The sequence below is a fragment of the Engraulis encrasicolus genome, chromosome 16 (genome assembly GCF_034702125.1).
Source record: "Engraulis encrasicolus isolate BLACKSEA-1 chromosome 16, IST_EnEncr_1.0, whole genome shotgun sequence".
In the NCBI taxonomy this organism is placed as follows: domain Eukaryota; kingdom Metazoa; phylum Chordata; class Actinopteri; order Clupeiformes; family Engraulidae; genus Engraulis; species Engraulis encrasicolus.
In genome coordinates, this window is record NC_085872.1 from 26817501 (window position 1) to 26829126 (window position 11626).

General features: G+C 43.7%; 1 protein-coding gene across 1 annotated transcript in view; it reads left to right on the forward strand.

Moving 5' to 3' along the window:
• colec12 (collectin sub-family member 12) overlaps window positions 1-11626 on the forward strand; it is a 44634-nt gene that overhangs the window by 29704 nt on the left and 3304 nt on the right. The window contains exons 10-22 of the mRNA XM_063219169.1: window positions 3395-3479; window positions 5258-5342; window positions 5456-5531; window positions 5874-5969; window positions 6236-6382; window positions 7853-7943; window positions 8213-8408; window positions 8966-9060; window positions 9297-9385; window positions 9984-10071; window positions 10263-10317; window positions 10496-10652; window positions 11342-11481. Coding sequence (XP_063075239.1) covers window positions 3395-3479; window positions 5258-5342; window positions 5456-5531; window positions 5874-5969; window positions 6236-6382; window positions 7853-7943; window positions 8213-8408; window positions 8966-9060; window positions 9297-9385; window positions 9984-10071; window positions 10263-10317; window positions 10496-10652; window positions 11342-11481 — 1400 coding nt within the window. The remainder of the gene's footprint in view (window positions 1-3394; window positions 3480-5257; window positions 5343-5455; window positions 5532-5873; window positions 5970-6235; window positions 6383-7852; window positions 7944-8212; window positions 8409-8965; window positions 9061-9296; window positions 9386-9983; window positions 10072-10262; window positions 10318-10495; window positions 10653-11341; window positions 11482-11626) is intronic.

The window sequence follows — 11626 nt, forward strand, 5'->3', positions numbered from 1 at the left end:
TAAGGAACTTGTCCAGAAATGTCTAATTAATCATAGTATACTTCTACTGGTATGAGTGCACCACTGTTCTAGAAGGTCATCAATCAACTGAGTAGGAGTAGAGTAGGGTAGAGAGGAGTAGGCGACCCAACTGTACTGTTTCTATGATTTCACCATTGGTTTTCTATGTGCCATTTCTATTGTCATGTGCTTGTGACGGAGGTCATCTTGCACCTGTTCACCCCCCTCGGGGATCGAACCTGCGACCTCGTCAACTACGGTCCGGCAATGGGAGACACAGTACGATTCTGCTGGGCCAAGAGACTAGTCTCTCTGCCCAATGGCACGAGACTGTGTGAGGCTATCGGAGGGAGATTTTACCAACGTTCCACGCCAACTCTGCTAGTTAGCCTCCGTTACACTCTCCCTTAAACCTCACTCCCAATCCGGGTCGAACGGCACCACTGTGACGGAGGTCATCTTGAACCTCTGCTAGTTAGCCTCCGTTACATGCTCATGAAGGATTTACCACCAAATGAGCAATTCTGTCTTAAGTGAAAATCCAGCCCTCATTCTGCCTGCTTCTGGATATGATGTGGCATGTTTTGTATGCTTTTTGAAGTAGGATTGACACCACTGATCAACTGTACACCTGGGCCTTGAGCCTATCTGATGGAGACCCAAACAGATTAGTCTTAATTTCTGTTTAAAAATGACCTAGCCCTGAAATGTAGGGTTGGTCAGCCCTTCAATGGTATCTAGGTCTGGTGATTAAGATGACTGAAAGCCTTTGGACATGGTAGGCTCTAGCCAAGGTACTCCTTTGGGAAGGCGTGAAATTGAACTTTTTTTGTAAAGCCTGCAAGTATTTTGCATGGTTTCTTGTCAGGTAATGGTTTGCAGGTTGTCACGTAAGCTGTCTTTGTTTTTGTTTTTATTTCAGTTTAGGGAGAAATAAACCTCTCAAAAGTTAAGTTCCCTTTAGTGAAAACAGTCTCTTAAGATCAAGCAACTGTAGTTGTAGGCAATTGGACTTTTTGGACAAGCTACAAAAGAAACTGCAAGTAAAGTTGTTGGACTAAGGTGACCTGGATGGGAGAGAATCTTCACAGCTGGTCTTTGAAGGGAAGCATGAATCCACAGACATAGTCAACCTCACATATTTGATTTCAGAATCCACATGTGGCCTACTGCAAACGCTGTTTTCAGCCCACCACAAAGAGACATACAACATGTAAAGTCTATAGAGGCTGTCAATCTTTGGACAGACTTTGGACAGGGGTCCTTGACCTGCAGTAACTCTGGCATGCATGCTGGCATGTGCATATGTCAACACACACACACACACACACACACACACACACACACACACACACACACACACACACACACACACACACACACACACACACACACACACACACACCTTTTAACCCACTGGGCTACCTAGTCCCCATAGATCCAGTTATACAATATTGATGTGTATGTCCAGAGAAACAGCACTGGCATCAAATGGCTTGCATTCCTGTGACCTGTCATTTGTTGGCTTAAGCCACATTCAGCGAGCATCACAATTTGCTTTGGAAGATAGTTCTATTGCTTTGTTGACAACTTCAGCCTGTAGACAAATTGTTTTCTGTAAACAGATTGCTTTCTAATCTAACGCTTCACTGAAGCCTGCTGTTGCTCCTGTGTGTGCCAGTGGAGGAATGCAATGTCATTACAACATTTTTTGAAGAAATTCGTCTTTCATAAATGCCCGACATTCAAACTCTGAATTTATGAAGTGACTAAGTGACTATTAACCCATTGATGCCTGATGTAGCGTTGCGCAACATTGGCCCTGGCGCCTGGAGCTGCATTACGCAACATTCAGGATCATGAGATTTTAGACAACTTCATTAAAAATCTCAGCTTGTTTGAGATGAATGAACACATTCTAATGAAAGATGCAGGCCTTAGTGTTTAAATGCAACTTAGTGCATATTTTTATGTGCTTCAGAAGCTGAGATATTTAGGATTTTATAGGCTGAGGGCAGCTTTTCAGGCATTCAGCACCCTTTTTTGCAGGTGCCTTAGGCGTAAATGGGTTAAGTGCTGTTATTTTGACATCTACATTTAAGACAAATCAACAACCTTTCTATCTGTTTACTTCATGAACCCTCTGAAACACTGCTCAATGACGGGAACTCCAGAAAAATGCAACTCTATAAGTCAATCATATTTCTATGAAATCAGTCTATTCAATTAGGAAGCAGCACTGGTTGTACTAACTTGTACAGGTGGTGTCCACAGACCATTTTCTCTCATCCTCTCTGACTGACATCTTGGTCACATTTGTTGTAGCCCACTTACTGTCGCTTACTGTCGCATCCATGCAACGATATGGCAAGAAACTGTGTCTCCCAGTGCAGTGCATGTATGACACAGGCCAACAGCAGGAGAGGGGCATACAAAAGCAGCATGATTGCTTCTCCTTTGTCCAAGGAGGTTGGCCTACTGGAGGAGCACCTCCTAAACCCAACAAAAATGTGCATCCGGCCACAAATGTGAATATGCACACGCTTAGCTAGCTACGCCTACAGACATATGGCCTGCCACCCACAAGTGGGGCTGTAGCCTACTTAGGCTACAGCCTACAGTACAGTGCAATTTGCCAGGGAACATCAAGATTGGTCAATTATTGATAGCCTATGCATTAATTTTGCATAAGCCAATATATTTGTCATATTTTGCTGTCACATTCTACTTATCAATTTCAACATTTAATTATAAACTAATTTGCAGGTCTGTCTGGGATGCAGGATAGGCCTATTATTTTAATTTATAATATTTAATTTAGTAATGCCAGGGGTGTCAAACCCAGGGTCTGGATGCACCCAGCAGCCCCAGACTTGTAGAGAGGGGGAAAAGAATGTCCAAAATAAGTAGGCCTAATATATTTAGCCCATTACAAAGGCCCCTCAACCAAAAGAGTTTGACACCTCTACACCAACTAAGTCATATGGTCTGGATAAGGGTGAAAATTGCGTGAAGTAGAATGTCATGTGATCAAGTCACCTGATTATCATGAGCGTTCTTTTCTTTTTTCGCTGACCTTATCATTGATCACAATACCCCTCCTTATTGTGATTAGGCTACATTAATAACGAAGGGACCGTACAGACTGACTAGAGTTCAGTTTAGTTGTGATTTTACAACTACACCAACAACCATCACAACACATCCCAATTTCCCAGGATACATTGCTGTTCAGTGTTGTTGACGGAGTGACAGTTCAGTGGTACCCGAGTCAGGCATTGGTGGAACCGAGACTGAAGATAGCTTTCCTTTGGGTTGATGTAGCGGTACTTTTATACTATGTAACTGGGTATATTTATTGCTAAGCGCTGACGGTGGAATAGGCAACAGTTAGAGCAGACTTCGATTGCTTATTTTGTTTTGTTTTTTCGTTTTGGCAATGCCTCTCTTCACGTCAAACCCCTTTGACCAAGATGTTGGTAAGTTTGCTAACAGCAGCTATAATGTTGGCTGTTTTTGTCAACTAGCTTACTTACTAGTGGTTGCAATAATCTGGGGCTGTAAAGGGTATTCATGTGAGTGGAATCTGTCATGTCAGGATGTGTGTATTCCCATACAGAGACAGAATTACGCCCTATTTGTGATGAAGCGGTCATGTACACACTCCCTGATAATGCAACGCATCCGTGGTCTAATGCTAATACCTACTGATACATCGTTAGCCCATTGTAACTAGCTAACGTTAGCGTGTGAAGAAATGCCCAGCACAGGCACTTACGCACTCTGGACGTCTCTTTACGAGGACAGCGAAACACTAATGTCAGTAAAGCCAATTGCCACCAAAACGACTGCTTTGTAAATTCATTATTAATCCAAACTACTATCAGTTTGACGACAACCGAGCCTCGACTCAAGTGAATAAACAGCCAGGGCAGATTGACACAATGACGCTGCACTTGTCTTCCAGTGATAACCAGCGTTACCGACACAGCTAGTTAGCATTTCAGCTCTGTGTGCTATTTTTTACACCATAAGCCTGTTAACCAACTACCGGTTCAAGAAGTGTTTTAGAGTGCCAAACAGTAACCAGAAACTAATGTAGTTGTTCAGCTTGTGTATGTGTCACACTCAGCAACACAGGCTAGCTAGCAAACCAGCTGTTAGTGCCACATACAGCGTTCACCTTAATTTAGTGCTCAACAACACTGTACACATTAATTAGTCTTGAATCGAGTACTGAACGGTCACTTGCTACGTACGTTAGTACAAATAGTCAAATATGTGTTCTCTCTCGATCGTGCTACAGTACGATGCTTGGGTAGACACATCCCTTCAAAATTGGGTGGGGGCACATCGGGTAACAACCCATTCGGGGCAATGGGTTGCATGAAGGGGGGGTGGTGGTGGTATTGCTATCAGCAGGGAATTGCTACAGCCCCTGTCAACCTGGGTACTGGGGTAGGCTATTGTGTGCAAAATAGTACGTCTAGGACCGTTGCAATTACAATATGAGCTGTATCAACACCTTTGTGGAGTAACTTACTTGGTCATGACATCTTTCCGTGCCTCTACTTGTAGCATAGTTTAGGAAAATGTATGTGTGTGATATGAGTAAAGGGATGAGTAAGAAAGTCATGCAACATTTCTAGCTGCCAGTGTTTAGAATGACACACATTTGTGGCTTACTGTGTGGCTTACTGTGTGTCTCTGTGTTGTTAATATTTTTATAAAGAATCAGCATTGTTATGTTCAACATTATCACTGTGAATTTATCGTAGAACACTTATTTAGACAGACAGTCATGGGTAAACGGTTAGGGCATCAGACTTGTAGCCCAGAGGTTGCCGGTGAAATTCCCGACCCGCCAGGTTGTTGGGGGGAATAATTAACCAGTGCTCTCCCCTATCCTCCTACATAACTGAGGTACCCCTAACCCTGAGCATGGTACCGTCCCGCCGCACTGCTCCCATGGGGCGCCATTGCATAAATGCAATTGTATTGTGTGCAGTGTGCACTTGTGTGCTGAGGAGTGCTGTCACAATGACAATGGGAGTTGGAGGAGTTAGACGCCATCCTCTAATATCCTCTTCTTCAGAGTTAATTTGTATATTATTTAGAGGTTAAAGAAATAATTCGGGAGAAGTAAATAAAACAAATCTGTCCGTCTTCCATCTGAATAACATTGCTGTAGTAAATACATTTTTAAACCAACTATGAAAACCCCTGTGCCCAATGTTTGTTTTTTGTTGTTCACCAGAGAAAGCAACCAGTGAGATGAACACAGCAGAAGACTGGGGTCTCATATTGGACATTTGTGATAAGATCGGGCAGTCGCGCACAGGGTAAGTAAGTATAGGGTCTTGCAGCTGAGCAGAGAGGACTGTTATAACTGTGGCTGGCGAGAATGGATGGATGAACTCAGTGCTGCTTTGCTGTCTGTCTGTCTCCTCTGAAGGCCAAAAGAATGCCTGCGGTCTATAATGAGAAGAGTCAACCACAAGGATCCTCATGTAGCCATGCAAGCATTGACAGTAAGGAGACCCTATAACACAATGTTTGTTATTATAGCTTCTCGGTTGACAGACTATGTATTATTTTTTTGACTGTCATATATTTCACCAGAAGCAGTTGACATTCAGGGAGCACAGACAACTTAGAAACTACCTCCGGGAGGTAGTTTTTAAGTTGTCTGTGCACAGACTCCAGTTGTAACACCATGTATAATGTTCAGCGTTATTTTCTGTTTGTAGGCAAACATACACCTCTTATTGAGTTTTTAAAATCGCATTTCTAAACATCTTGTACTAATCTACCTTATTTGATGACTATTCTGCAGAATTGTAAACAAAGATATTCTTGATTTTGCCATTCAGCTACTAGGTGCGTGTGTATCCAATTGTGGCAAGATATTCCACTTGGAGGTGTGCTCCAGGGAGTTTGCTAGTGAAGTCAGCAATGTCTTGAACAAGGTATTCATGTCTCACTCAATCGCTGCCACACACATTGCCATTCATTTACTCACACCCATACACACACATACAGTAAACGCTTAGTCTCTCTCTCACATACACACACACACACACACACACACACACACACACACACACACACACACACACACACACGCACACACACACACACCCCTGAACATTTCTCAAATGGAAATCTCCACTGTACATTTTGGCCAGTTGAAGTGGTGATTTTTGTCTCTGCTGCTCCCTCACGCCTCCTGCAGGGTCATCCGAAGGTGTGTGAGAAGCTGAAGGCTCTCATGGTGGAGTGGGCCGAGGACTTCCGCAACGACCCGCAGCTCAGCCTGGTGTCGGCCATGATCAAGAACCTGAGGGAGCAGGGCGTCACCTTCCCAGCCGTGGGGTCACAGGTGAGGCTCATATGCCTCGTGTGCTGCTACTGGCATGGCCGTAGCCAGGAATTTGAAATAAGGGAGGTCCATAGTGCACGCGCAGCGCCCCGAAATATTTTAAAGGTGCACTGTGTAGGATGTTGCCCGGAGTATCTATTGTAACTATGTTGCACATTGAAACTATGCTGTCTTTTGCCAATTTTGGTCTTTTCATGAATATTTGCTAAATAATGAACTAATATTTACTAGTATGATCACAGTTTACAGTATGTTTTGCAGCTGAAAAGATTTCTGGAAATTCAAAATGGCAGATCATGGAGAAGATTTTCCCCTTTTTCATGTATGAAAAATATTATTTTCTCTAAAAATAAGGGAGGTCCGGACCTCCCTTACCTCATATGTGGCTACGGCCATGGCTACTGGTGCTACAGTGGACAGGGGCGCTTGCCATAATCCTAACTCCTGTCCTCCCTTGTGCTTGCGGCCTCGTGATGACGTAGCAAAACGCCATTGACGACAGAAGTTTAATTCAATGTCTCATAAAAGTGAAATTCATGGTCATTTGCAGTTATGATGTTGAATGGGTGGGGCTGTGAATGGCTGTGGTTCGGCTGACAGCAGGGAAACTTGATTCAAAGAAAGTGGATCTAACAAGAAGCGTCATTTTGTTTCCTTTCCGGTATCCACTTTATGTCGGGTGAACGCTCCCTTAGGAGACCTTGGTTAGGAGACCTTCGGAGTCCTGAGGTTGAGAATCAATGAAGTCCCCTTAGCGCTGTAGATGGCGGTAGCGCACGTCTTTCGCAAACACCTCAAAAAGAGAAGAAGAAGTGGGGGACAACGCCCCCTTAGGAGACCCAACTTCAGAACACGCTTTTGCATTGAGTGGGCGTGTTTTGCGATATCTTGGTCTTATTCAGTATTTTTGCTTGATTGTTCTCCACGCCTGCAGGGTGTCAGTGAGGTGCGAGGCCACAAGCACAGGTGGAGGACGGGAGTCAGCATAATGGAATGTACCCCCTTACCTGTGTTCTGCCTGGCTTCAAGTCAATCTACTTCCTCTCATCTTTTCCTGTGGCCAGCCGCCATCGTGACGCATGGCTTGACGTCATCTTTGATCAAAGTTTTTTTTTTTTCCATATCTTGGAAAAAAGTATTCAAAGGTCATTTTCTCATGTTGCTGTTGAATGGGAAAAGGCCCCCAAACTCGCTTTGCGCCAGTTTACAGTGGACAAACTCAATTGTTTTCTCCATGGAGACAGGGTAGCACAGAGGCAAGAGGTTGCAAGAAAGGACGGGAAGAAATAGATTGACTTCCATCCCTTGACTCACTCACTGCAGTTCTGTCCTCAAATAGTTTGGGGAGTTTGTAACAACGTCAGGGGAAGGTACTATGCCTTTCCCATTTATTGAAAATAGAGACTGATTATTTGATTTGTTGAAGCTCCTCTTGGGAAATTAACACACAACTTCGGTTCTTCATTGAAGGCTGCAGAACAAGCCAAGGCCAGTCCAGCACTAGTGGCCAAAGATCCTTCCACTACAGCAACCAAAAAGGAGGAGGAAGACCTTGCGAAAGGTAACTAACTTGTGTGACAAACATGGCAGCCAGACTGTAATGGCAGCCAGACTGTAATGTTCTCTCTCTCTCTCTCTCTCTCTCTCTCTCTCTCTCTCTCTCTCTCTGTCTCTGTCTCTCTCTCTGTCTCTCTCTCTGTCTCTCTCTCTGTCTCTGTCTGTCTGTCTGTCTTCTATTACTGAACAAATTATGTTTTAAGTTATGCTTGGCATGTGTTTATTTGATTGAAACAAGGCATTCCTCTCATCTAATCATTCCCTGTCCCTCAGCCATTGAGCTTTCCCTGAAGGAGACCCGGCTGCAGACCCAGACGTCCCTCTCTGGCCTCTACCCCAGCGCCAGCAGCCTGCTCTCCACCGCCAAGCCAGAGGGCCGCAAGGTGCGTGCCATCTATGACTTCGAGGCGGCGGAGGATAACGAGCTCACCTTCAAGTCGGGAGAGATCATCACCATTATGGACGACAGGTATTCCTCTTACCATGCCCCCTCCCCTAAATTATCAGATTAATGAATGGGTTGTCATGTTTTATGAAAAGATTTATGTGCTTTTCAAAATTAGAAGCTTGAATGCAAAGATTCAGCATTGGCGCTTTTACCTGTATTTTCAAACCATGTGTATGAGTCTACATTTTGCCTTGCTGACCATGCATAGTAAAGCCCCTTAAACATAAACAGAGCCCTACTGCAGTATAAGGCCAAGACATGCATGTTTTGAAGATCAGACAGTACAACTGCACGAAAGCCATGGGCATTTTACTTCTATGATGTATTGCTCTTTCTGTAATTCACAGGAACCAGCCTAAGCAATAACATGTGTATGAGCCTTAGTGCTGATATTTTAAAGATGTCAGTGAGGAGTGTGTGTGTGTGTGTGTGATGCACCACTTTTTTACAAGTTTTCTCTCTCTCTCTCTCTCTCTCTCTCTCTCTCTCTCTCTCTGTCTCTGTCTCTGTCTCTGTCTCTGTCTCTCTCTCTCTGTCTCTGTCTCTGTCTCTGTGTCTCTGCACTCTTTCCCCTGTAGTGACCCCAACTGGTGGAAGGGTGAGACGTACCAGGGAGTGGGCCTGTTCCCCTCAAACTTTGTGACTGCAGACCTTACGGCAGAGCCTGAGATGAGTTGAGTGGCAGCTTTCAGCCCTTTTCCTAACCCACTAAATGCCATAACTGTGGTTCTTTTTTTGCAACTGGTGAAAACACACCCTTGATTAGTTCGCATTAGTGCCTTGGCTATGAACACAGGATGTTGGGTCATGTTGAAAAGGTGTCAATAAGGTGGAATTCCCTATTGGCTCTTATAATGATCGGGAGGCAAGTGAGTAATGATCTATTTTTGTGTCTTTTGTTGATTTCAGTGAAGACGGAGAAGAAGACGGTACAGTTCAGCGAGGAAGTCCAAGTAGAAACCATAGAGCCGGAGCCAGAGCCGGTCTACATTGACGAGGTGAGATCATTATTGGCACGATTACAAAGAGTGTTTATTATTATTAAGCACATTCATGTAATGGGATGTTGACACTTAAACGCACACATTATATCCCAGCTGTATGCTCAGCTTAACAATATGGCTGTAATAATGAGCCAGTCACGTTGCTGTAATTTAATTAGTACCACTTTGCTTTCGAAAGCGGTCCATCACGGTCTTAAGCGTGTTTATGTCTCCATCCATCAGTGGGGAAATGACCCGTGAAACTCATTAGTTGGTAAATGCAAAACGTTGTCAGTACATCATTGAGCCAGCCTACCCCACAGTGCACCTCACATATGAACCCCTTTACTTTTGGTGTCTTATCAGTATGTTAGTGTTTGGAAAACTGCACATGTGTGAGTGTGTATTGTCTGTGTGTATGCTGTGAATGAGTATGTCAGAGAAAGAATTGTGTGTGTGAGAGAGAGTGTGAGAGATTGTCAATGTCTTATTTAAATATTTTTAGTCAAACTGCACATTGGAGACTGGTCAAATGCAATTTCAAACGTCTGTGCTAACCCTATTACATAGATATTTGACAATAAAGGTACTCTTGACTTGATTTGGCTTACAGGAGAAGATGGATCAGCTGCTGCAGATGATCCAGAGTGCAGACCCCACGGATAACCAGTCAGATCCAGTGGAGCTTCTGCAGCTGGAAGGTTAGGGCCGAAAAAACCTCAATAATTAATAACATAATAATTCAGACAGATTATGTTGAGAACATTTAGTGTATTGTCATTATGTCTATAGACAAGCTTTTTTCCTGTTTCAGTTTGTCCTGTTCACTACTGTTTTGTTGCACATTTGTTTGCCATCCTCTTCTAACATGTTTTTTTTTTTTACTCTTTAGGTGCTTGTAACCAGATGGGGCCCCTCATAGATCAGAAACTAGAGGACATTGACAGGTGCTCTATTCCCAGATATTTGAACTTTTTCACACACATAACTCAAATTTTGATGGTTTTATGATGATGACGACCCATGATCATGTGCCCATCAGTATTGAGAAGGCCGTTGTATTGTTGACATTATTTTTCGCTGTGCTGTGCCGTCATGCCCTTGCTCTTTCCTATTTCATGATAGGAAACACTCCGAGTTGTCAGAGCTGAACGTGAAGGTGATGGAAGCGCTGTCCCTGTATGCCAAACTGATGAACGAGGACCCAGTCTATGCCATGTATGCCAAACTCCAGAGCCAGCAGCAGTACTACATGCAGCAACCACCCAATGGTTCCCAACAGGTACATAACAGTTATAACAGCTGTTCATAACAACTCATAACAACCACAGATAATATTGTAAAATGGTTTTGTCTTCAGTCTACTACTTTGTCATTGGTATTTTTTTTACTACATTCAGCAACCAGCCAATGCTTCCCAGCAGGTACCAACACTTAATAGCAACTACAGACAGGGCTCTAAAATAACAGCCAAAATGGCTAGTAGATGTTAATCTTACTAGCCAAATACACACTCACTAATGGGACAAAGTGGCTAGTAAGTTGGACTTCTCTACCAGCCAAACTGAAATTGCACCAGCATTTGGCTGGTGTTAATTTAGAGCCCTGACCACAGATAATATTATGGTTTTGTCTTCAGTCTACTACTTCGTTGTTTGCATTTTTTTACAGTGGTTGTATTTACATTCATTGTAACATATGGCTTGTTTCGCATTAACAAAGCCAACATATAAACACATTTTTGGTTTTGTGTTAAATATGGGTTTACCGTTTGTAAACAATCCCTGGCTGCGCACTGTTCAACCTCTGATAGTTGGAAACAGCTGTTGGTCAAAATATGAGCTCACGTGGTTGTCTGCTTGGTATCCTGGACCTTCTTGCGACACAAATGTTTGCAAACGAAAAACCTATGCTCACCCATTCACAGTAACTCCATGATGGTGCTTTTGCATTTACGTCTGCTGTGTCTAGGTGTACCAGGGCCAGCCTACAGGGGCTCCGTATGCGATGACTGGCACAGCGGTGCAAGGTTACAACGTTCCCATGGACGCCTCGCAGCACGCCGCGATTAACCAGGCAGGAGCCCCAATGCCAGGCCAGCCAAACCCCAGGTACGCACGTCACATGAGACAGCTGGGGTTGACTTTGTGAATTAACTACAGTTTTTTCATTATTAACTGTGAGTTTCTTTTTTAATCAGTGATAAATGTAAGCCACAGTATAAGTATATCACCTTGAGTGACATAGCCTGACTGA